The 25,023-nt window shown below is 47.6% G+C and overlaps 1 protein-coding gene across 1 annotated transcript; it reads right to left on the bottom strand.

Annotated features, from left to right (window-relative positions):
* Window positions 1-5,965: 5,965 nt before the first annotated feature.
* TBC1D2 (TBC1 domain family member 2) lies at window positions 5,966-24,617 on the bottom strand. The gene is made up of 14 exons (XM_010171486.2): window positions 24,573-24,617; window positions 22,399-22,806; window positions 21,604-21,736; window positions 20,555-20,696; window positions 18,305-18,441; window positions 17,511-17,698; window positions 15,993-16,379; window positions 15,046-15,156; window positions 13,588-13,775; window positions 11,927-12,397; window positions 10,659-10,779; window positions 7,813-7,998; window positions 7,032-7,153; window positions 5,966-6,355 (listed from the first exon to the last, which is right to left on the bottom strand). The coding sequence occupies exons 2-14, from the start codon at window positions 22,804-22,806 to the stop codon at window positions 6,154-6,156; spliced, it is 2,796 nt and encodes a 931-aa protein (XP_010169788.1). The 5' UTR covers window positions 24,573-24,617; the 3' UTR covers window positions 5,966-6,153.
* Between the last annotated feature and the right edge of the window lie 406 nt (window positions 24,618-25,023).

Below are 25,023 nucleotides of genomic sequence, written 5' to 3'. Positions count from 1 at the left end.
TCCGGAGCGCCTTCCCGGGGAGGTCCGGTCCGGTCCGGTCCGGCACCGCAGCTGTGCCCGACCCCTGGGCGCGATCGGCCGTGGGAAGCGTGGGGTTCGCCCCGCTGCTGTCAGGGGACAGTGCCTCTGTAACGCAAATGCCCAAGCGCCTCTCCAGGGAGGCCCGCCCGGCTGGGCCGGTGTGTGCACGGTTCCCCATCACCACCAGCGCTGCAGGTGGGTGCTCCAGGCCTGTGCCTGGAGGTGCCTTGTGAAGCCTGGGTACATTTTCCTAGATCATCCTGACAGCATCAGGACTTTGCCATCATCTGCACACAGGGTCCCCACGGGCCTTGCCTTAGCTCATGGAGTTGCTGAGAACAAGGTGGCACGTTCCCTTATCCTCAGTGTGACTGCTAGGTACTGTGCACTGCACCCTGAGCACTGCACACATGATGGAGAGACACTGGCCCATGTGGGCTCAAAGCTACAGGGTCTTCATGGGCAGCAAATGGCTCTAGAAAGCTTCTCATGCTTGCAGAGCTCACACTCAGCCTGTGGGATTAGCTGGAGCCTTGGCAGCACAAGAAGCCCACCTGGTACCTTGGATAAGGAACCTGGTAAGTAGAGAGCAATGCCCAAGATCAAAGGGCAGAGGAGATTTCCTTGGCCAGGTCACTCACTCAGCTAACACCACTCTGGTCCTGTCTGAACAGAACCTGAGACAGCTGGCTCATCTCCATGCTTTAGTCCCAACAGTCTGTGGGTAGCAGTGTCAGCTAGGGGCTGAGCCAGCAGGTGTGACAAGACTGTGAGAATGTGTGTCCTCCACAAGTGAGATGCTGCAGTTCAGGTGTCCCTGCTTTGATTCTGTGGGAAATCTGTGGAAGTCCACAGTCTCTCGGGGCAGGTGAAGTCCTTTTGAAGAAAAGGTCTTAAGCAGACCCTTGACAAGAGCAGTCCCGCTGAACCCTTCGAGGGAGTTGAGCAGCCCCCAAGAGTGATGTCCATGTCTTGCAGCCAGGTGCCAGGCTGGAACAGTCTAGGAGAACGAGGCACTCAAGCAGAGAAAAGGCTGTTGAGAAGCACTGTCCATGGATAGAGCACAGGAAGCAATCCAGCTGTGGACATGAATTGTGGCTGCTTGTGCAGCAGCTCTACTGGACCTGCCCTGCCTACAGAAATTAAGACGACTTCTGGAACCCCTCAGAACACTCACAGCATGTGGTCCCATCTTCACCATGGAGAAATACAACAGGTCAGGTGCTGATGCACAGAGGATCTCCAGTGCTTCCTTTCACACACACTGTGCGCCAGCCCTGATAGGGCTGTAGAGGATTGCATGCAGGACTGACGAGGGGGAGTGATGTCTTTAAGGTTATTGGTGGGAAACATTTCTACTGACTGCAGCCCTATGCACTGTGGGCATCTAGCTACACTACTCATGTGCAAGTGCTGTTCCTCAGACCTGTTTTAGGTGCTGACAAAGTGAATGGTTTTGCTGCTCATTCCTCTTTGCAGACTAAGACTGGGTGTCTGGGACTGGTGTCTGTACTGGGATGTTCTCAGTGGTTGAGGTGAACTGTACTCTGTCTTTCTTGGGACTTCTCAAGTGGTCATCCAACAGCAAGGGCTTGGCTGAGCAACTGCTGCTGACAGCCTGTGTCCATGGAGGTGGCTTGTGGCAAAGAGCACCTCCACACCAACACTTGTTCTGCTGTGCAAAGGGCTTCCAGCAGCCCCAAAGAACACACTGTTGTTGGTGCTTTCTGCTGGAATCCAACAGCAGAAGTTGGAACAACGTGCCCTGTAACTCTCTGACATCCCACATCCTTAAGTGCCAGAAATCAGGCCAGAGGCAGGCTAATGTCACCTCCAGACATCCCTTCCCAGCCTGTGCAAACTAATGAAAAGCAGAACACTACCACCCCAGACAGCAGTTTGTTATGGAGAGGAGCCTGACAGCAGTGCAGTCGAACACGCCATCGGCCCACTGCCAGCCAGGAACCACGTGCAGCACTGCAACCTGCAGCCAGCCACTGGGAAGAGCAGGGCCAGCACCTGTTGTGTCTGCTCTGCATCACAGGAACTACGTCGGTGTGGCTGCATTTGTGGTGTCTGTGCAGCTTTGGATAAAGCACCTCTCACCTGGCTGGGGGCGGCTCCCAGGAGCAGGGTGCTGCCTTGCAGGATGTGGATGAGATGAGTCAGAAGGAAAACAGCTTTCTGCTGTTGCCTTGCAACCCCAGGAAGGGCACGACCAGTTTGCAGACACAATATCCTCAGGTAGACTTAGTTCAAGGCTAAGTTATATGGGTGCACAGCCCAGCACATCTGCAGTGAAGACGAGGTGCTGCAGCAAGCACTGTACTCTGCTTCATCCCAGTCTGCTGCCCACCCCAAATGTGCTTGCCATGGTTAGTGATATCTCCTCTTCCACTAACTAACCTGGAGTGCTATTTTCCTCTCTGGAGAGCTCCCAAGGCTGAGCAGAAAGCAGACAGGGGTATTCTCACGATTTAGCATCTCAGTGTGGCCTGCAGCCTCTCATAACTCCAGGAAAGGGGTTAAGTTACCTCAAAAGGCATTAAATCAAGTCAGCTCCACTACTGTGGCCCTGGCTTGGGAAAGTGGTTTGTCTTCTTGTACCTGGCACGACCTTAGGCCAGACAGAGCCAATTTAGCACTTATAAATGGCTGGAGAAGTCCCAGCTTTGGCTCAGGCCACTAAAGTGAACTCCTAGACGGGAAGAGAGGCAGCCCCAGGTCTTGTGTCTGTGATGGTGACAGGAGGTAACCCAACCTGGAAACTGGAGGAGAAACTCAGCACTGTGGGATAGCTCCTGCTACAGGGTGGTGTTGCTTCCCACCCATGGTCAATACCTTGTCTCTGAGCTCTCTCCTTCACCCTGGATGAGTAGCTCGAGGTTGGGATAAACATTAACCCAACACGGAACAACCTCCCTAGGAATGCCTCTTTCCAGGGCAGTGTGCCAGGATACGGGAGTGGACTGAGTGTTTTTGCTGTGCACTAGCACTTTTGCATGCAAGGGCTTAGCTGCAGCCTATAGAGGTAATGGTGGTTCAGACCAAAGATCCTTCCAGCCCAGTACCACCTCAGGCCAAAAAGGGGTGAAGGGAAGCTTCCCGGCCTCTTATCTGTTTGCAGCTCAGGGACCCACTGAGCCAGCAGCTGATAGCCCAAGGGTTAGATTAATGCACAGACAGAAGGCTTAATTTAACAAGTAGTAGTTATGCATACAGCAAAGCTCAGCAAAGGCTGACTCTGGGGTGGAAAAACATCTGTTTTATCCACAGCCGCCAGCACAGGCAGAGGGAGCTACTGGGCTGTGCAACCAGGTCAGATTGTTTTCCAACCACAACCACTGGCTATGGCAGCACAGATTATCCTTGTGCACTTCACGCAGGGGCAACCTCTGTTCAAAACACCCCCAGCATTGACTGATACTCACTGCAGGTCTTGCAGAGGCTGGAGGGTCTTGCATAGGGCTAAGGTAATCTGTGGGCCCAGGTGACATCTTGTGACAGAAATTCAGTAGCCCTAAAGTTTGTGGAGCAGAAGGGCTCATGATGACATGCTCGGTTGGCTCCAATATGCAAGTCTGCACAGGCCTTGCAGATATTCCTGTATCCACCACACTGTAGTAAAGAACGACCACAAGTGACTGGTTGGTATGACATGGGGAAATGGTCCTCAGAAAATACACATGTGGACCAAAACCAAGAGCTGGTGAAGACAGAACATAAGAGAAACTTATAGGAACTCTGAGATGTCCTTCCCTTCTGATTTCATAATTAAAAATTATTTTCAGACTTTTCCATCAAGGACAACAGCTTGGTCCTTTTATCTTCTTTAGAAAATTTTATTTTTAACAGGTCATTCTATACCACATAGACCAATGTTTATTTATATAGTGTGAACATATGTCAGGCTATAGTTTGGTCTAATAACGCATGTTTCAATGCCTTTTTTAAAAAAGCATAAGGGTAGAATGGAATAAAATATTTTTAAGCTGTTGCAAAAGGTTCTAGGAAAAATACAGTTGTAAGTACACTTCTAATTTCCATGGTATTGATTTAAAATGTAATACCTTTCAAAAGTCCGTAACAGTAGCAAAAATCTGTGTTTGTGTGCAAAATTTGTATTTGCACACAACACTATGAGTAAATTAGATGAGCAGTATTACCTGTAAAGAAAACCTTTATACCTTTTGAGCTTGTCTAGCTAGATGGCATCATTTTAAAACTAGTGCATTTTTTCAGATAACCTAGTAAGACTCTAGCAACATTTTATTCTCATCCCACACTTTCAATGCGTGCAGCTGCCAGCGATATGCAGGCATCTACCTCACTCCTGCCTATCTATGCACTCTTCAAAACTTCATTTCCATTTTGATTACTTCCATACTGTGCAGTTGGCCTCCACAGCTCTCTCCCAACTTAGACAGAATTTTATCATTCTTTGAAACTGGCTGATTTGTCCAGTTGTGCCTAAGGCAGAGTTGAGGCAGACCAGATGAATAGAGGTCGGTGCTCTTTCCACTAGAGTCTGATCTTGGCTGCAGCCTACCTGGCTGAGAACAGTACGGGCTACAAATGCTTCCCTCTCCTTCCTCTGCAAGCAATGACCACTTTATACCACAAGAGGTTTAAAGAAGGCATCATCCACTCAAGGGGCTTGACTTCAAGGTCAGACTAAAAACATAGAGCAGAGCCCCCCTTGCAGCAGGGTCTGCTGTATGCTGTCAGTGCCAGCACTGCAGGTTCATTTTTTTTTAGCAGGAAAGCAGGGCAGCACTATCTGGCACCACGTTAGGGAAAAGAAGTTGTACTTATCCGAAGCACTTGACTCATCCTGGAGGACAGAGCTGCACAGGCAGCTGGGAATCCAGCGCAGGGAATGGGTAAGCCTGGGAGGCAGGGCTCATTCCTGCCATCAGATCCCATTCCCAGAGGCAGGCAGGGCATCTCTTTGTGCTAGACCCATGGAGGCCAGGTCCTTGCTTGAGGGGAAATTAATGCTTTTTTCTAAAGAACATCAGGTCATCTTTTGTGACCTTGTCCAAGTGGTTTGCAGGCTGACTGCCAGGGTGCCATATTCCATGGCTCAAACACCTTCAATATTTGGAAGGCCTACAGGAAAGACCTCCTCCCTCCCATTATGAATGGGAGTCAGAGACAGGGATATCAACATGGAAACTGGGCAAAGGAGGAGCATAACTATGAGGCAGAGAGAGATGGCCACACACTCATCCTGGCCAAGTATAATGCAGTCAGAAGACCCAGGTGTCCCCAGTAATGGAAGCCTCCATAACCTCAGGCCTTGCCTTGCCTGTAGTTTCAACTGTGATGAGAGCTCCTCTATGGAGCAAACTCACCTCTGGAAGGCACAGTACTGCCAGGGTCAGGCCAACCCATAAATGGCTCTGCTCAAAACTGAACAAAGAGGAGAGGTAGCTCCCAACAACTCCCAGCTAGGCAGGGAGACACACCTTGTTTTCCCATGGGCTTCCACAGGAACCAAAATAAACTGGAGAGGCTGCTCTACTCTCCCACAATTCATTCACTTGTCTCAGCCTGAGTCCCATGGGAAGATGGCCTCCAGCTCTCGGGACTTCCTCAGGCCCAACATGACTAAGTAACTGCAATGTTAAACACACTCTCCTGGCAGGCTAGCCACTGAAGGCACCATGCCTTCAAAGAGCAAGTTTCCTTCCTGACCAATTCAGAAGCTTTAGGTACCAATAAAGGAGTGCTCTCAGTTCATTACTTCTGGTCATTTCACTTGTTCATAAAGATCTCTTTCAAGCCTCCTTCAGAAAATGTGGAAAAGCCCTGCCTGGCTTGGTCTTTTGCACCGTGTCAACTTCTCTTGTGGTACCACAACTGGTAATTCCTGTGGACGTTCAGCTGTAATCCTGAACTGCACAGGATAAGGTGGGCTGAATGGGGAGAAGGAGAGAAGAAACTCCTTTGACACCTTCCATTCCATTAAAAAGCCTGACTTGGTCCCCAAAATGGTCCTATACCTACAGCCTTGCTTCCTGGGGCAGATGAACTCCTGCTATGACCCTCTTTACCCCTCTGTTCCACCTCTTACATAGACAGTTGCTACTGAAGACCTTCTGCAAGGTGGGAGGAACTCTGTTTGTGTTAAATCTCTTCTTCCTCTTCACTAACAACCTCCTTCAGGTCCTGAGGGCCCTGCTCTGCTCTCTCTTTTACGTAGGCTGCCTTGATCTGTTCCAGCTCGCACAGCTCTGCCTCCAGCTCTTCCCTGTGCATTGACCGCCGGTTCCTCAGCAGTTTCATGGGGAAGGGGTTTAAGTCATTGAAGGCAATGTTCATCAGCTTCCTACAATGGAAAAGACAGGTCTGGTGAACTCATTTACTGGCTGGTAACAGACAGTAACAGCTATGCCAAGTGCATCCTGGGGTGGGCTAAGAGTAGGGCCTCAGATTTCAGCTCTCTGAGCTCAAAAGTCACCAAGCAGCAGAGCTGTAAAGGAATCGCAGGCAATTCCTCCTCACACAAACACCAACCCAGGCGATGCTTTAAACAGCCTTATACCACATCACCTTTTAAGGTACTAGTGTGCAGCCACTAGTCAGGAGATGGGGGATCAGATGCCAATTCTGATGGCTCCTGAGGGAGGAGTATTACCTGATGACAGAAATCTTCCTTTCAGACACGTGTTGCCATTAGAGATTCTGAGCAGTGCTGCATTCTGCCTTCCCAAATACCCCAACTACAGCTGAGAGACCCCACCCAGCAAGTGGCAGCACAAGTTCCAGCTGCTGCAAAGAGGACAGTGGCCTAGACTTTGTGGCCTGTTCTGCTGTGGCATGCCTTTTGCCTGAGCCAAAAAGACTTTAAGTAACACCATGAAGGGAAAATAAAAAAGAGACAAACTGTCCCATGGACCTGCCACATGCATCTCTCTTAACAGACTAGTCATAACGCTGATCTAACAGGCAAGCAAGCGAGTACAATCCCAGGATGGAAGGTTATCTACAACCCACAGTCCTACCTGCCATCTGTGATCATTCTCGTGAAAAAGCGTAGGTACTGGTAGATCTCCAGGCTGTCATGAATTCTTAGGATTTCCTCCTCGTTGTATTTAAAAATCGCAAGAGCATAGCGAAAAATCACCTGCAGGGTTGAAAGGTATTTGAGTTGACAGTCTTACGCAGTTGAGAGACCAGGTCTTCCTGGTGTAAAATATGGGATGGAGCACACAGCACTGCAGTATAGGCTGGACACTGGGCTTCTCCTGCTCTCAATAGGCTGCATTAGGGCAGGCCTAAAGAAGCACAGAGCTAATCCCAAGAGAATGACCCTCTGTAAGCTAATTTACAACCCCAGAGTATACCAGGTCCTCCAAAAGGACCCCACAGGGATTTCGCAAAGGTTCTCCAGTTCTCCCTATGCACAGGAGCAAGGCAAGACTCATGTTTTTAGATAATAACTGTCTGCCCATCTTCTTCTCTCTGTATATGCCATAATCTCAGCTGTGTCCAGGTCACAGAGCAGAAGACACTACGGCCTGTCAGAGAGCTGTTTCATAGCAGGACTACCTGCTAAAAAGTGCCAGGGATACCGTGCACAGCATCAGGGACTGGGTTTGCCTACCAGCAGCAAGTACACAGATAACACAGGGGCTGGAAGGCATCAAGACACCCCACCAAAAAGGCAGGATAGGACAAGAAGCTTAACCCCACATCTCTTTGACACAGGCATATGTCCATCACCCTGCCATCATATCACAGAGGTGAGGCAGATGTGAGGAAGGCCTAGACAGAGGGTCGCACCTTAGTTCCCTCATACAAGAAGGCATCCCACACTCGCAGGAGGATGTCGCTGACCAGGCTGTCCACAAAGGCCACCAGAAACCAATTGAAGGTGATGAGTGAGACATCAATTCGATACTGCTCAAAATGAGCCATGAGGCGAGGCAGCTTCTCTGACAGGAAGTCTTTGAAGACTCTCTGATCTACCTAAAATCGACAAAAATAAAACAATGAAGTCCCAGTCAAGAGCAGTCCTGGTGTTGGAGGAGAGAAGCAGTGCAACAGGACAGTGGCCCACACATGCCATGGTAATCTCTGGTGCTGCCTTCTAGCCTAACTACACTCTAGGAAGAACACAGCATCCTTTGTCTCCTACCCCTTCAGAATCACGGAGCAGTGTACTTGTACACTATACTGAGTACAACCTGTGGAGCTGAAACAGGGCCAAGACACAAGCAAAGAGACATACATTCTTCTCACTCAGAGAGACACTTCCAACTTCAAAGTCGAGAGGGAAGATGCTGATCCATCTTCCTGCATCAGTCTTACTGGGATTTTCTGTAATGTCATGAGCATCTAATTGAATGACAGGGATTAAAACCTGCCTAGGTCTGAAGGACTCCACATGGCCCAACGAAACAAACACCTAGAATCCCTCCAACTTCGCAAGCAGGACCTGATCTTCTCACTTAGCTTCTCTTTGTGGTCTGCGTACTGTCTGTGCTCTGCTTCTGGTTGCATGAACTGAGTCATAGAATGCAGTTGGTGAGATCCTTGACCCAGGTTTATAAAGGCTTCATCTCAGGGAAGCCGTGGTTTCCTGAGGGGAAGTGCTAAGGACCACGACCATGGTTAGACTTTCCCCTATGCCATATCACACTACTGCCCCAGCTGTGCCAGCCCACTTAGCTGTGGCATAGCGGTACAAACAAGATGAAGTGATATGCTTGGTCTTTAAAATCTGCAAGAGCTAAACCTTAAGTTTTCCAACCAACTCAGAGCACTTTATCAAGCCAACCCACAAATCACCATCCTAGACCTTCCTCTTTATGTGGGTCTTGGCTAGACTTTCAGAGACCAACTATGAGGTCAAGAAATCTTTCTAAAAAAGGCTCCCTCAGCTGACAGTCTTTTCTCACCGAATATAGGGGAGCCTCTGTGTCTTCAGTCTGCCACGTTTTCCCTGTCCATCGCTATTTGCCAAGTATTGAGCACTGCCTATTAAATCTCAGAGCTAACCCTACCTGCTCATAGACATTTTGCTACCTACACAGTGATCTGTCTGCTTCCCCAGTCTGTGGGTTGGCCTCTCCAACACCACTGTCCCAGTAAACATTAGTCAATCAATTCAGTGGCACAATCAGTCACTCTCAGCTACTGACGCTTGCAGTCTCATCTACTGTGGGCTACAACCCTCTTCTCTCTGAAAGAACCACAACACCACAAAGACACCAAGGTCACAGCCAGGCTCACCAGACTGGGCACTGCTGGGTGTGGGTGGCATGGGAACACAATTACAATGCCATTGAACTATAAGGGATTTATCTTGGCACTGTGTCTGCCTGGGAGGACGCAATATATCTGATACAAGACAACACATCTTGAAAATGTTGAAATCCAGTGACTTTGAACCAGGAGGGTAAGTTATTCACAGAACATGTTACATCAAATGGCCAGAGGGCTTTCTGATCTGCAGGGAACCTCAAAATCAGGACTAACACTGTATTTGAGCATGAACCAAGGCAAGTACAGTGAATATAAAAATCTGTCTTTTCTTCCACTTGCACATGGCACTCCAAAGACAGGGTGAAGTTTCCAAAGAAACATCTGAATGGCTGCAGAATGGTGCCTTCTTCACACTTAGTTCTACACATATTGGAGTTTGCTGCTTCACCTCTACTAGACCCTCCTTAAAATAAGTAACTGTGCAATTAATGGGCACATTCCTTCAGACTAACCTGGCTTTCAAGTGATTACTCAGGAGTGGTGCCCAATTTCCTAGTGCTGGGGATCAATTTTGCTGCTCCCGTGTATGTAACAACTTTGTACTCTCTAGTCTACAACACTTCTGCAATAGAAGGGATTGCAAGGCAGTATCACTGCCCTGTGAGAAACCAAACACACTGCAAGTTGACTGCTTGCTTTTAAACCTTTACTGTAAATCACTGTATCACAGTCAAAGCAGATGTGAGGGTGTGCCCTGCTTTTTAGCTGGGACAGAGCTGGGTTTCTTTTTAGTAGCTAGAATTGTGCTGTGTTTTGCTTTCAGCCTGGGATTTGTTATGAGAGAGACACTGAGAACATACCAGTGTTTGCATTTTTGTCACTGGAAGTGAAAGACTTTGTGTTCTGTTAGTCCACAAGCGCAAGATCTAAGGGGGTGAGGAATATTTACATTAATAAGCTAAACTGGCATCTGGATATGCCAAACGGCTATTCCATATCATATCACGTCATGTCCAGTATATTAGTGAGGGGTTCTTCCTCTCTTGCTCTCTCTGGCTTTCGCTCGGGCTCTCGCTCTTCTGGGATTGTGGTTTCAGTTTGGGATTGTCGCTCCTCCGGGATCGTTATCTGGGAACAGGCTGGGCTTGGTCAGCAGGGGGTGAGCAATAGCATTGGGTATCACTCATTTGTATATTTTGTTACTGTTATCATTATCACTACTATTTTAATATTAGTATTATTTTAAGCTTTCTTTTATTTCTATTATTAAACTGTTCTTATCTCAATTTACGAGTCTCCTTATCCTTGCCCCCCAATCCTCTCTCCTATCCTCTGGGGGTGGGGGGGAAGTGAGTGAATGGCTGTGTTGGCTGCTAGCCAAGGGCTAGCCCAGTGAGACCACCACAGGGTGCCCAGCTCACCTGTGATGTTATCAGTGTGTCACTGTAGTAGTCTGCTGGCATTAGGTTCTCCACAATATGGACTAGGCACCAAAAAGCATTTTCCTCATCTTCCAGGACCAGGAGGGCAACAGCTGCCAATCTGTGATGGACAAGACATGGTGAGGCAATCCAACACTGCAGGAGGAGACATAAGCCAGCGCAGGAACAGAAGAATCTAAGATTCCTCTTGGCATGTCTCTAGCTCCTTGAGCATCCAAAATGTCAAACGTGACAGGACAGCAGGTCAGAGAGGCAAGTGATCTGCTCTGCGGGTTTCTGAAGGAACCATGGGGCTGTGATTTTCTTTCTCATGTGCCTCTGTCAGCAAACAGGAAGCATCAAATGCAGAATTGGTGTGACAAAGCCAGACTCCCCAGCTATGGGACATTCTGTAGATCTACTGAAGTTAGCACCATGCTGATTTTGGCTATTTCAATACAGGAAAGAGCTCACTCAAAGATACTACATATTATGTGACATAGCTAAGCTTCCCATACGTTCTTCTACAGCCCTTACACCCTTCAGCTCTGACTTACCCACTTTCAGACAGACTGGAAAGATGGTATCTAATACCAAGGGCTGTCTAGAGTGGAAAATGCCTTTCATCCAAACAACAACAGAAATACCTTATACAGATTTCCCTCATGTGAAAAGGTACAACCAGAAATTTCTTTCTTGCAGCTAGTGCTCAGTGCCTCTTTTACATGGCAGCACGCCTCTAAGAAGTCTGGTTTTATCTTTCCTATAAACTTCTTTGGGAAGCGAAAGAAGCTTTTAGATTCCCCGAACCTCCTCTTCTCCAGACAGAATAACTTCAGCTTCCTCAGCCTCTCCTCATGTCATCTGCTGCAACTCCCTCATCTCTAACACTTCCCAACATTTCCTCCAACTCCTCTCAGCAAAAAGGAGAATCACCAGGTTGTTCCTCTGCTGAACACATTAAGACTTAGAATTCAGCCCCAGTGTCATGCTGTTATTCTGGGACTGCCTCACTCTACCTCTTATGGCTGCTCCTTCCTATTCTGTAACTATGGAGGTGACAAACAAGTGCATCCTGCTGCTTGCTTGATCCCAGCAACAACATTGGGTTAAAAAAGACACCAAACACAGAATTCTGCAGGAAAATACCTAGAGCCATGACAGAACTCTAGAGAGGCAGGAGCCTGGGGTTGCTCAAATCACAGTCTACAGTGTCTACACCTTCTCTGTGCTTATCTCATGAAGCAGCAGCATACCTGGCTCCTCACCTGTTCAGTCCCTGGCAGTATCCAATGGCAGGATTGTGCCAGGAGAATGCCAGCAACATCCTCCGGAGCTTTGGGATGAGCTGGGAGGTGGGAGAGGAAAAATGTTTGTTGTTGGTCAGTGTGCGGGGCAGGTCGAGTTCAATCTGCCGGCAGGCAGGGTGTTCGGTGCTCTTGCTCTGCCGCAACAGCTGCTGGTAGTGGCCAGGCAGGTGGCTGCAGTGCCGGCTGACAATCCACCTCCAGACCCGTTGCCGGTGCTCCACTGGAATGCCACTTCGGATCAGGCTCTTCAGCTCTGCAGAGGGGCTCAGCTCTCCAACGCTATTCCACCTGTCACGAAGAGGCTTCTCCACTACTTCCTGGCTCCGCAGGTTGTTGGACTTTATCTCCAGGGCTTGGATTTTGGCCAGAAGTTTCCAGTCCTCAACTTCATAGTCAGGTACAGTCATAAACCCGTACTCGTCATACTCACTGGAGAGACACGAGGCAGAGATTAGTTCAAAAGACAGTGCTGGTACCTGCGTCAAGAGCCACTCATTGCTTGAGGGCCATGCCAACTACAGCCTGCTCCCAGGTTCCTGTCACCCATGCTGGAGCACAGGTACTCCTCCTTCACTTCTCTGGCAACTGCATGGAAGAGCCTGCTATGCCCACTGTCTCAGAGCCTTGAAGACAAATGAGAGCCTGCAGCAATGGCATACACACATGAATTCAAGCATAACTTTCCTCTGAGCTACAGCCCAACCTCATGAGACCTCTCTCACCTCGCCTGCTCCCCTGTCCCTAAGGTATTATCTAGCTCAATCTGTGTACCTTCTCCCTACCATGTTCTAGAGCAGAGACAGTTCTTTAAGGCATCACAACAAAGAACAGAGATCCACAGTCCCTTCTGATGTCTCTGTTTACACAACGCAAATCTCCTGCTGATCGGAAAACACCAGGAATGCTAACAGTACAGCTCGTTGAGGGTTTGTGCATCATCAGTCCACAGGCTGGGATACTTGTAAGATACCATCATTCTGTATTCTTGACAGAGAGACCAAGGCTGGCCTTGGGTTCTCACCTCCAAAGCTACCTGGAGAACCTGTGAGTCTGACCAACCAGGTGAAATGGAAACTGCCACAGAACTGGGGCACTAACTGGGCAGGAAAGCATAAACACAAATGCAAGGACCCCAGCAGTGCTGGTTCTTGGGAAGGCTCTCTGGAGGTCTCTATTCCAGAACCCCTCCACTGCAGGATTGTCCCCAGCACTAGAACAGGGGAACAGTGGTTTTGTACGGCTGGGACTAGAAAACCCCAAAGGATGGAGATCCCCCACCTCTCAGGTGGACTTCTCTCCTACAGAAGGAGTTTATCCTCATGTCCAGTGTTTACCTCCCAGACACACCATGGCTGTTGTCACTTGCCATACTGTCTGCCACTGCCAAGAAAAGTTTAGCTGTACCATCTTTACCTTCCACTTCCCAGAGTGATATGCTGCTATCAGATACTTGTGGTCTTCATACCACCAAACTGTATCAGTCTCCTCAACCTCCATTCCTAGGTCATGGCTCCAAGCACCTGCTATACAAATGTCCCCACACCTTTCTTGCCTGTGCATTCACCTCCACAGACCGACTCCTACAAGGGTATGAATATCCCCATGCTCTAGTCTCTCACCTTACAGGATTCAAGTTAAAACCTTCTTCTGCTTCTTCCTTCACATCCCACTGGAGCGCTTCCTGGATGAGGTTCCTGACCAACTCAGCATGGGAGCTGGGTAGGCCAGGCACAGCCTCCTGCAGCTTCCGCAAGACCATCAGGTATTTGCTCTCCATCTGGCAGTTTCGTGCTTGTAGGCAGGCACACTGAGGGGGAAATAAAAGGGAATGAGCTGGCTCATTGACAGTTCTTCCTACATTGACACTGCTCTCTATTGGCCTGGTCTGTACATAAAGTGAAGACTCCTGAACAGCAAAGCCCCAGAAAACACACCCAGCAATTTTCTACAGTCAGTGGAATTACAGCCATGAAGGAATCACCGTGGTCTATGAATAAGCACAAACTGCAGTAGCTAGCATGCAACAGAAGTTGCTTATGACTGAGAGACTTACTACAGCATCACCTGTTTTAGCTACTGCACTGCATCAGTGGATGGCCTTATCCCACCCACATCGGCTCAGGACACAATGGAAGAACCATCACTGCAGAGGAGTTCTCCGCAGGCCTTTTCCCTGCCTCTTCCTCAGTGAAGACTCCTCTTCAGTAGGAAGCAGTAGTTGAAAACAAAGACAAAACAGAAACCACAGAGAATCAAGCAGCATATAGAGGGGACAGAAAGGACCACAGGACACTATCATACCACCACTTTAATCAGCATTTTGCCCCACATTGAGCATGCTGGTATGATTACTTTCTTTTTCAAGGTTATGGCAGTTTCAGGATCAGAGAAGGGTGGTAAGTTAGGAGGCAGGCAGGGTTTCAAAGGACTAGAAAGCAAACAAATGTAAGAATGGCAATAACACTTTAGAAGCAGCTTTTTGCTCTGTTCCAGAATCCAAGACCATGGAGAGATACCTTAAAACCCAGGGAAAAATCACAGAACAAATGCCAGCACACACCACCAGCCTGGAGAAGTGGTTTAGAACCAGAGGGTAGGATTAGACAAGTCTGAGCCTAACCAGGTTGCGCACACTTGCAAGGCTAGAAATAAAAACAGCTTAAGAAAACATAAAATTTCTGATCTAGCTGCAGGACCTGAGAGGGGCTGCCTGGTTGAGAAATCAAGACTAGACAGAGCCAGGACTCAGTCAGCCTGCCACCTCTCAGGAAAATTTTCTGATTCCCTAAACAGTGTTGTTTTTTCATTTGTATCCAAAAGCATAGCTGAAATGCAGAAATCTGGATTAAGTTTCAGCATCCTTAAGACTGAGCTTTGCAGGTATTTTATTTTTACTGAAGAATGAAAATGATCATGTCTAATTTGGGAACAACACAAAGCAGAAAAAAGGCCATACTAAAAAACACATTGGCAAGAAAGCTTATTCCTGGTGTTTTGGACCAAAATCCATTCCAGTGCTGACTTTGGAAAGAAATAAGTAACAGGTCTCACCAAGTTAAAAAAGCCATTTGCCTTACCTTCATCAGAAGGGCTTTTTCATTCTCAGCAACTCTTGTCCAGAGTCGTGTAACTTGGTGGATCTCTGAGTTGAGAAATTGGTTCTGGGTTTTGTATGCATCAATATCATCCTGCCACAAAGCAAAACAGTCACACAAGGAGAGTTCTTGAGGGGCCTGGAATCCCCTCCCAGTTCAGGGACCTCAGGTGTGGATTGTGTTAAGGACAAGAAAATATCTCAACAATTTTGTGTTCTGGGGAGAAGACAGGACTCCCTAAGACAAATATTGCCTAGAAAGGACATAAAGTACCACATTAAAGAGGAGTGTCATGCACAGACACTTGAAAACGCTAAGTGCACTGCATGTACCTGCTTAGAAAACACAGAGACATACAGGTGATATGAAGCTAGAGAAGCATCCAAATAAGATGAACAATATATGTGTTTCGTTCTATTTTTTAAAAACCAACACAAATCTCAGCCCCATGGCTGGCAGCGAAAACAAACACTCTCCCACAATGCAGGAAGCTCTTTCAGCAATTCTCCGCCCCATACTAAATGGTCACTATAACTGAGCATGTAAGACATACAACAGGCTGGATGTGAAAGAACCAGGATGTATTAGGAAACTGTTTCCAAGAGGGAAACACAGAGGAACAAAGCTCGTGGAGGCAGCAAGTGAGACTGCAGCAGTGAAACAAAAGAGGAGTGAAAAAAGAGGCAGGCACTGAATGATGCCTGACACGAAATCAAACAAAACAAGCTCTGAGGTGAAGCTGAAACTGGCCCAGTGCTTTTGAGCACCCTATTGGTATCAGGTGAGCCTCTTCCAGGCTGCCTTTGGCTTAGAGACAGATGGAGCAACTAGCAGAAGTATATTCTGTGCTTCCTACAAGGAACACTCTCCCACTGAACCGGAGGACACAGAAACAGGAGCCCCTAAATGACCTGTGCCATCCCACATACCTTCAGGTGCCCAATCTCCTCCTGCTGCTTATACAGTGTCTCTGCAGTGATAGTGTTGGCTTCGTGCAGGGGGTCAGAGAGCTCTCGGGCCATCTGTTCTGTCAAGGTCATGATGACTTCCTGTTTGGCGCGGTTCTTCTCCATCAGAAGCTGCACATGCTCCTCGAGTTCCTGGATGTGGCTGTCTCTCAGAGTCAGTATCTGCTCCAGTTCCTTCTTCTCCTGCTCAAGAGCTTCCAGTCGAGTGGTGAGATCTGCAATTTGTCGCACTTTGTGGCGCACCAGCTCCAGCCTGTCCTTATCTTCTGCTGCAGCGAGATACATGCTAGATACTCGCTTCTCCTGCTGGGCTGCCTCCAGAGCTTTGTGGAGAAGTTTAACTAGCTCCTGGAAAGGGAATGCAAAGCCATTACCTCACAGTCCTGCCCAGGGCAATGGCAGCACAGATCCAACCAGTAATGAGTGAACAGGAAAAGGTCCTCAGGATCTTGAAATTTACTACTGCTTCTGAAGAAGCAAAACTGAATGCAACAATATTGAAATCACAGTGCTTCCCCAGTAGAGGACCTCTGCGTTCAGAGCTGTGCTTGAAAGGTCTCTGCAGCAGGCCACAGATGACTGGACTTTAGGTGGATCACTTAGACAAGCTGCTGCTCACACTAAGTTCTCAGTTTCTACAGTCATCCTTCTTGGGAGGCCCAGCAGAGACCAGAGAAGCTCGAGAACTGGTCAGCAGTGTGGTAAAATAGGAGGGAGGGAAATAATGCAGTCTGCATCTCTCTGTGCTACCAGAAGGAAACTGCTGTAGCCATTTTAACCTTCCCTCTGCCAGAGACCTCCCTCACTCTATCCCATATGAAGGCAGTAAAGCTTGTCCCAGGAACAGACTGCTGATTCAGGCTCTGCCATCTCAGCCATTTAAGGAAGCAAACAAGGATGTAACTGATTGCCCACCATGGGACCTGGCTGTCCTGACTCTTCTGCTGGAAGAGCTATCAGCATCATTAATGGAGAGCTTGGCATTGCTCCATGCTTGTGAAGAACAGTAACATTCAGGAGAGACAGCCCTTGCAATGAGCCATGTGCTGACTTCTACAGCCAAATCACCTCTTACTGGTGGATTACTGTTCAAAAAGAATGACCTGCTGTTAACAGCATGGCTGAGCCTGGCAGTTCCTGACAGTGTCATGGTACATATTCAGGACTGTACGTCATACATTCACTAAGCAATAGAAATGCACTAGCAAAACACCTACAGAATGCAGCTGGATTTCTTTTAACCTCCCTTTTCCAGCCCATCTGTTAGCTGCACTTCCTAGCAACAGCTGAAGGACAGATCATTCTCCCTTCTGCTGGGCACAATCAAGCACATACAAGGGAGTAACAACAGGAGCTTCAACTGGTCACTAGTGAGTGCCTGCTGAGCACTTCTCAGCCTAACACCAAGGTATAGGGGAGTCCCTGTGACCAGTCTCAGGGCCCTACCCTTAGGAGCAGCAGACTCTTTGCCACACTCACCTTCTGTGACTTGACTTCCTCTGTGAGTGTCAGGATCTGTTGCTGTAGGACACTCACTTTATCCATTGCGTTCCTCTCCCTGGATAGTTCTTCAGGCAAGCCTGGAAAGCCAGTGTTCATCCACCTGGCTTTCCTAACCCAGTTCAGCCTGGGCTCCATCCTTCCATCCACTGGCATCCCCTCCTTAACTGAAGGGAAACAGGGTTAATTTACACAGAATTGGGTCACTACTATGGACTTCTGAGTCTTGCTATGAGGGGGACTCACGACAGCTCAGCAGAGAAGACTGACACACAGGACAGGGAAAACTGACCTGCTGTGATCCACAGGGTTGAAGCACAGACAGCAGGTACCCCCAGAATAAACAAAGCCGTGAAGTTTTATGGTACCTGTTAACCTACCTTGCACCCTGCCCATCTGTCTTGCACACAGCAAGTGCAAGATAGCACTGTGGAGAGGTAACTTCCCAAACACGCAGTCAAGCTGCTGAGCTTAGCCTGTGACCGTGCAGCAATTTAGCTTGTACGTCAAAAAAAAATACCGGTATGGGCTTGCATCATGGATGGCATTTTTGCCTCTGCAGAAGGTTCCAGAGGTATGAGATAGACAGATGCAGCCTGAGGCAGAGCCAAAAGTGTCAGTCTTGTTCAAACAGGAAGGGACCTGAGACAATGTGATAGAGTTTTCATGTCCCACAATGACTTGCCACCCTCTTCCTCCCTTTCCTGCTCAGTCTGACTCCCTGCTAGAAGGCATCAGACTTAAACCGGTTCACACAGCTCAGTAACAAGCACCTGCACACCCTGCCTCCACTTCTGCCTCTTGCTCTTCATCTGGGTTCTCAGGATGCTCCTGGACTTCACTGAAGCTAAAGACGTTCCCATTGTTGCCCCAGAGCTGCTTGGAGCCACAGATATTGTAGACAGTGTTTCTGAAACAGGAAAAGATCAAGACAGCCCAGTGAACAGAAGTCATAATCACTGCAGTCGGTGCATATTCAAACTACTCAACATCTTAACTCTCCCCATATCCCACCCTTCCTCCCAAAACCTATCTCCTTTATGTGCTGAGAAAATAAACTGTTCATGGCACTGATGGATCTGAGGGAAGCAAGGCTGTAACTAGTGAAATCAGGAAGGCATCACAAAATCAGCATCAGGACAGCAATGTAAATCAGCAGGAGATCTTTCCCCATGTGCTTCAGCCCTGTACATAAATGTATCAGGCTGGACAGAGGGATCAAAGGTAACAGCAGACCAATCACATTCCTCCCTTCCTTCTCTCCCCTCTTCTCCTTCTCTCTCTCCCCCTCCCTCTGTCCCTTTCCTTAGCTCACTGCAGAAATCCTCAGGTGCAAAGCAAAGCTCAGCTATCTACAGCACAGACAAAACTGCCACGATGATCACATCAGAAGCAGCCGCAGGTCCTGTGCTCCGAACCACATTTGATAAACTTGCCACAACAAACTCAATAGACTTTGATGCAGTAAAGAGACTCAGAAACAAAACTGCCATCAGATCCAGAACTGGTTTGTTACAGCTGCTACTACCAGATATTGCCAGAAGCACTAAGAGATGACTTTACAGCACCATGCAGAACCACACACACACACAAGGATTTTCTGTAAAACCGACACGGGAACATGAAGCAGTTGCCTATCTCTATACAAGTCTTTTCTCTTCTCCTCCTCTGTTGTCCATCAGCTTAAAAAAACCCCAAGCCCCTTGTTTTGAGATCTACAAAAGACTTGGTGTCAGCTACTTTCTAACTGTAAATTAACTTGGCATTTAGATACTGTTCTCCTTTTGCCTTGTCACTGTAATGCTCCACAACAGACAAGCAGACATTTCTGACCTCAGGGAACATGTTGGCACATAAGATCTGCAGACCTTCATTCCCTATAGTGTGCAGTTGGCACCCATCCAACGCAGCTTTCCTACTTTTCTTTACCTCACACTGCACTTTGTTTTTCCTCTGAGACAGTGGCAGCTCAGGGATCTGATGAACTTAGCTGAAATCAGACACGTTACACTCATGAAGACCCAGCCTGATAGCGATAAAGCCTGAAGAAAAGTTCACAGAACCAGGGGAGCAATGCAGTTTGAAGCTGAAAAGAGGCAATTGTTATTCAAGCTAGCAAAAGCAAGGTTGGGGAGGAGGGAAGAGATATGATCATATTATTTTTAATCAAAGTGAGGAGGAGAGAATGCATAGCCTGCAGAATAGTAAACCTGACTTTGATCCTCTTTGGTCCCATGGGGGATCTTTCTTCCTATTGGCATCAAATTGTAGCTACAGTAGTAGTGGTAAAAATCTATGGCCAGCCTCCAAACATGTGGCAGGTGCCAGGGTCCCCACCACACCTGTGGCCACTGACACATTTTTGGTTGGTTATAAGTAAGTAAGCGACTAGGACACACTTAAGGAGATACTGATGGGGGTTGTCTTTGTGCAACTGTAACTGCGCAAGGCTTGTAACGTGTAGCCCTGATTGCACCTGCAGAGAGCAGCATCACTGTAGACAGCGGGAATATTCACACACTTGAAACTCAGCAAGGAGTAGCAAGCTGTGCGCTGCTGGGCCATATTACAGGCTCAAGCACCTTTTGCTTGCAGTTCCTGCTTTAGAGAGTGTGCTGCATTCAAGGTCCTCTGAAACCACTGCAAAGTGTTAATGGGCTTCTGTCCTCTCTGAGGAGAGTACAACTCAACCTGCCCATGAGCCCTTCCAAGAGCAACGTGCAGATGCATCACAGGAGGCATGCAAGCCACTACCGACACCAAAGAAAGCTTAACCAAGCCCTAGGTCTGCCACTAGGATCTTTGCTAAGACAGCTAGATGAAGTGAAATGCATTAGAACAGGGGGATATGAAAGACCGTCTGGCAGGAAGTTTACTTTTGCTGGGAATATCCTTCAAAAAGCTTCTTCATGGTTCTTCCACCTAGACAAGAGTCCCATTTGGCACAATACGTGACAGGTAAGGAAGGCACAAAGCGGCAGGCCAGCATGTCAACCGCGCTGCAGCACTCCTCATGCACTTACTGTATCTCCGTCCAAGGGTGCTTAAGGGAGATGTTCTGCAAAGCAGTAGATGTCTGGGGTGCAGGCAAAGATGCTGCCTTTAAACCGACTGCTTCTGTTGGTGTTTTCACCGGAGGCAGAAAGTATTCATTGTCAGCAACATCTGTGTGAAAACAAACCAGGACACAGAAGCAAGTGAGCTAGACAGAATTCCACTGGACTTCAACTCCTTTGTGTAACTTAAGAGCCACAACATTTTACTACAGGTATACATTCCGTGTTCAACTGGCCAGGTGGAACAAGGAGAGCAGAGCAGGTTTCCTTAGTTTAAAGTCAAATTACAGATGGTTTGATGTACAAATGGAGTAATCTGTTCAAGGACAATCAAGTGACTTCAACCATTTGCGTATGAGAATGACTAACCCTAAACAAACTTGAACTGCCCAAAGGAATAAAGAAGGGAGCTGTTGCTGTTCCTTTCCCCCATCCCAAACAGTGTTTGATAGTTTTAACGTGCAGATAACACTACACAAACACAGTCTGTCACCAAATCATGGCCTGTTGTAGTAAAGCCCCAAGGTATCCAGAAACATGTAGAATAGACACTTACTAGGGAGGGGGTTATTTGTTTCAAAGAAAATTTGCATGTAGTCATAACTAAACAGGTGGACGCCCTGCTTGTGCCCTTCCCTGATCCACCAGCCTGTGCCCTCCCACTGCTAGGAACAAGCATCTTCATCCCACCACTGCTGAAAAAAAAAACTTCCTAACTGTAAATGTCACAGGCCTCGCAAGAGGAAGGGGATATACCAAATATGCACACTTCACAGTATGGGGAAAATCAAGAGGGAATTCATGATCATAAGATACCTGAGCATCTCCAACCACATGCTGTGGATTAGGAGACAGCCCATTCACATTCATCCATAATAAGGCCAGAAGTTCCAAACATCGACCAAGCACCTGCATTTAAAAACCTGGCCAAAACCTCTGCCCACTTACAGATGAGAAGCACCATTCACCACTGCAGGGCTGAAAGCAGAAGACAGACTGACGCTTGCGACACCTACTTGTTCTGCCAGCCAGAGGTTCATTCACAAGCTGAGAGCTGCCCACAGGAAATCTGCTCTGAGTGTTGCAAAATTCCCAACGTCTCATCTGTAGCTGCTGTAGCCAGTACATCATTGCCTGTTTGCTGATTGCCTAACATAACACAAAACAGGAAGGGGAGGGGAGTAACCTCATCAGCATGAGACACATCCTGAAGAGCTGATCACCACATCACTGCCCAAGCCAGCAGAAATAAAGACCAGCTGTGTCAAGCCTATGCTATATCCTCTGGTCCTAACACTGATTTGGGACGACAGAGTAAATCTTCACCATGGCTTTCGTAACAAAACGATCCTCACTGGACCGCTGACCTAATTTCAAATGCTTTTAGGTTTACTACACTCCAAGGTTAAGCAGAAATATCACAATTATTTTAGCCAGGAATCACCTACAGAGCTTCTTAATAGCGATTTTCACAGAGATAAAAATCTAGCAAAGGTTCCTGCTGGAGCAACCACTTTAGATAGGAGCTCGTTTCTGTTCAGCAAATTACATGTGGCCTGCAGGACTCCTCTGTGATTTTAATTTGGCACCCATTTCGGCTTTTACTCCTATTTTGTTAAACAAGAAGCCATCTCACAGGTAATGGTGTCCCAGTCTTTCCATACAATGCAAGTACTTTAGGTCCAAATGGTAACAGTCCAGAGTGGGAGGACTAAAGTGAAACTCAAGCTAAGAGGTATCATCACAGAGGTGTGTTTGTCCTGATTGGGAATGTTTCATAACAGCCCCCACAAGAAGATGCTGCCCCTTACCTTCAAAGTAAAAACTCTGCTTGGTGTTCTGATCTCAAAAACTCCTTCCCCATTTTCCACCTTGCAATCAAAGCTGGCACTGGAAAGATCGATAGACCCCAAAGGGTTGATGTCCTGTGCAGTTCTGTAGTATAGTAAATGACATTTGTTTTCATCGTAAAAGAACCAGCGAGACTTCCAAGTCTTGATTGGCCCCTTGATGCCCAGCTTATTTAAATAGCCACAGAGTTTTTTCCTGGGTGTTTCTCTGCTGGGTTTCAGCTGTACATTTCCCAGTTCTCCAGAAGAGGAAAGCATGTCTTTCTCTTTTGCTGAGGCTCCATTGCTGCTGTTATTGTCTGGACTTGACTCCACTAAATTGCCTGGAGTGGCAAGGGGACAAGCTCCACTTTCCAGTCCTTTCTTCATCTCTTTCAGGAAATACACTCAGAATCTGATTGAAACAGGAAATTACTCTAGGTAAATAAGTAACAGCAGACCCCAACTATGTCATCATTGTTATAGAACCTACAACAAATGAAAAAGGATGAAAAAGCTCAGTTCTGGCACAAAACGAAAAACATTCCCTAGCTTTCAAACTGCCCAGTCAAGGTCTCCAACTTCTACTTTTGGTCATTGCTCCCTGCCCTCCTCAGCTCAGATGACCTTCTCTATTTATCCATTTTCTCCCTTTTCCATTCCTAAATTAGCCCAAACTAGCAACCAAAAAGCAGTACCACAATGTCTTCAGTGAAAAATAATTACAGTCTGTGGGCATACCAGATCAATAGCATTTGAAGCCACAGACAACACTGCTGGGTAAGAGTTGCAAGATAACAAGCTCTAGGGGGGAACACACATACTCAGGTCACGGGACTTCAGGTAAGTGTATCCTGGCATTTCCACTGAATGTTCAGCTACTATTTTAAATGATGGCACGTGGAGAAAAATCTAGCCTTATGGCTTGTAAATCATTTCTGTCAGTCAAGGACTGCTGTTAAAAAGCCTGCATGCCATGTGTTAAGTCTCCATCCAGTAGGCCTCTTATGATGGATTACGCACCAAAGAAAGTAACTCTGTGATCCTTGCAAAAGAGACTTCTTGGTTGCTCTGTGGCCAAAGTAACCTGCTGGTTTCCCAAGAGGAATGCAATGTGCAAGAGAAAAATAGAAACCTAAGGCTGGAAGTGATCTGTGGAGATCTCAAGTCCAACTTCCCTCTCACAGAAGGAGCTGACTTCAAAGCCGTAGCCAGCTACCCAGGTCCACATTCATATAAGTTTTGATCATATGCAAGGAAAGCAATTCTGACACGTCTCTGGGTACTTTTTCAAGTGCTTAACCATATGGCAGGCATGATTTTTTGCTCAGAGCTGCAGACAACCATGGCTCTTGTATAAAAGAAAGCTAGCAACACTCCAGAAAATGCCTATAAATAATTTCTTGCATCTTTTTGCAAGTAAAAACATGGTTTAAAGATCAATGAGTGAAAAGACTTACCTGAAGCAAATCTGAAGCAAATATGTACGCAAATAAATTGTAGCAGTGTTTAGATGGAATCCAACTGCATACACAAAACTACTGAACACGACAACAGCTGAATGGAGATTAATACAGTGGAGCACAGAGAGACATTGCCCAAGCTCACGCTCTTAGGAATGACTTACTCTCATGACTGAAAGAAGGCTCACCCATCCTAGCACAAGCTAAGCCCCATCACATTAATCCACCTCCCTCCAGTTCTGACATTAGCTTTTTAGACAACTACAGACAATTTTCACTCTTTTTGGAAAGCTACTGAACTTCTTTTAATTCATTCCCGTGGCAGCATGGATCCTGCTGCTGAATGCGCTCACAAACACCAGGAACGAGCACTTCATGAAGGTGCTGCCTCAGCTAAGCTTCTGAAACACCCAAAAGCTTCACCTCCATGCTGATTTTGCCTGGCACAAAGGAATCATCATCAGGAGGAAGAAGCAGTCTCAATTCTCCCTAAACAGACCCTGGGGCTTTTATGGCAATACCAGCATAAGGACCTCCTGCATCATCTGAAGGCTCCATCACACTTCTACTTCTTGCCAGCATGATGGTCCATGGGTCCATAACATGATCAAGTAAGCATTTTGGGTTCAAGTACCAAGTTTTAAGGAGTCATGTCAGTTCTTCATTGCAAAGCACTCTAAGAGAAGATCTTACCTCCTCAAGAGAAGCAGAGAGATGCCCCTGGAAGTCACCGTCAGCTGGTACAGAGCTACTGCTGCAGGCACCACCAAGCAGGTCGCCACAGCCTCCAAAACAAATCCGACAGAAAACAGGCTTCTCCCTCAAGTTTCCTCCAGCCCAGTCGCTGCCTAGGAACTGTCTGAAAGAGGTACTTCGCTGAAAGCAGCTCTGACTGACTCATGCATGAAAAGAGAGGAAGGGTGAACCCTAGACAGCCCTTTCTGGAGCTGCTGGTGTCAGCACCATGAGGCAGCCCCCTCCTCCTGCCTCCCCCAGTGCCGCAGAAGCACCTCCCAGCCCAGCTGCACCGCGCTGGGGCACAAGCGGAGGCTGACGGCGCCTGGCACAGGCTGCGCTGCCCGGCGCCACCGGGACCGGACCCTGGCACCACTTGTACGGCCCGGCCTGCAGCGGGGGGATGCTG

Source organism: Antrostomus carolinensis, unplaced genomic scaffold (assembly GCF_000700745.2).
Source record: "Antrostomus carolinensis isolate BGI_N321 unplaced genomic scaffold, ASM70074v2 scaffold47707, whole genome shotgun sequence".
Classification (NCBI taxonomy): domain Eukaryota; kingdom Metazoa; phylum Chordata; class Aves; order Caprimulgiformes; family Caprimulgidae; genus Antrostomus; species Antrostomus carolinensis.
This window is presented reverse-complemented; position numbering and strand designations above follow the sequence as displayed.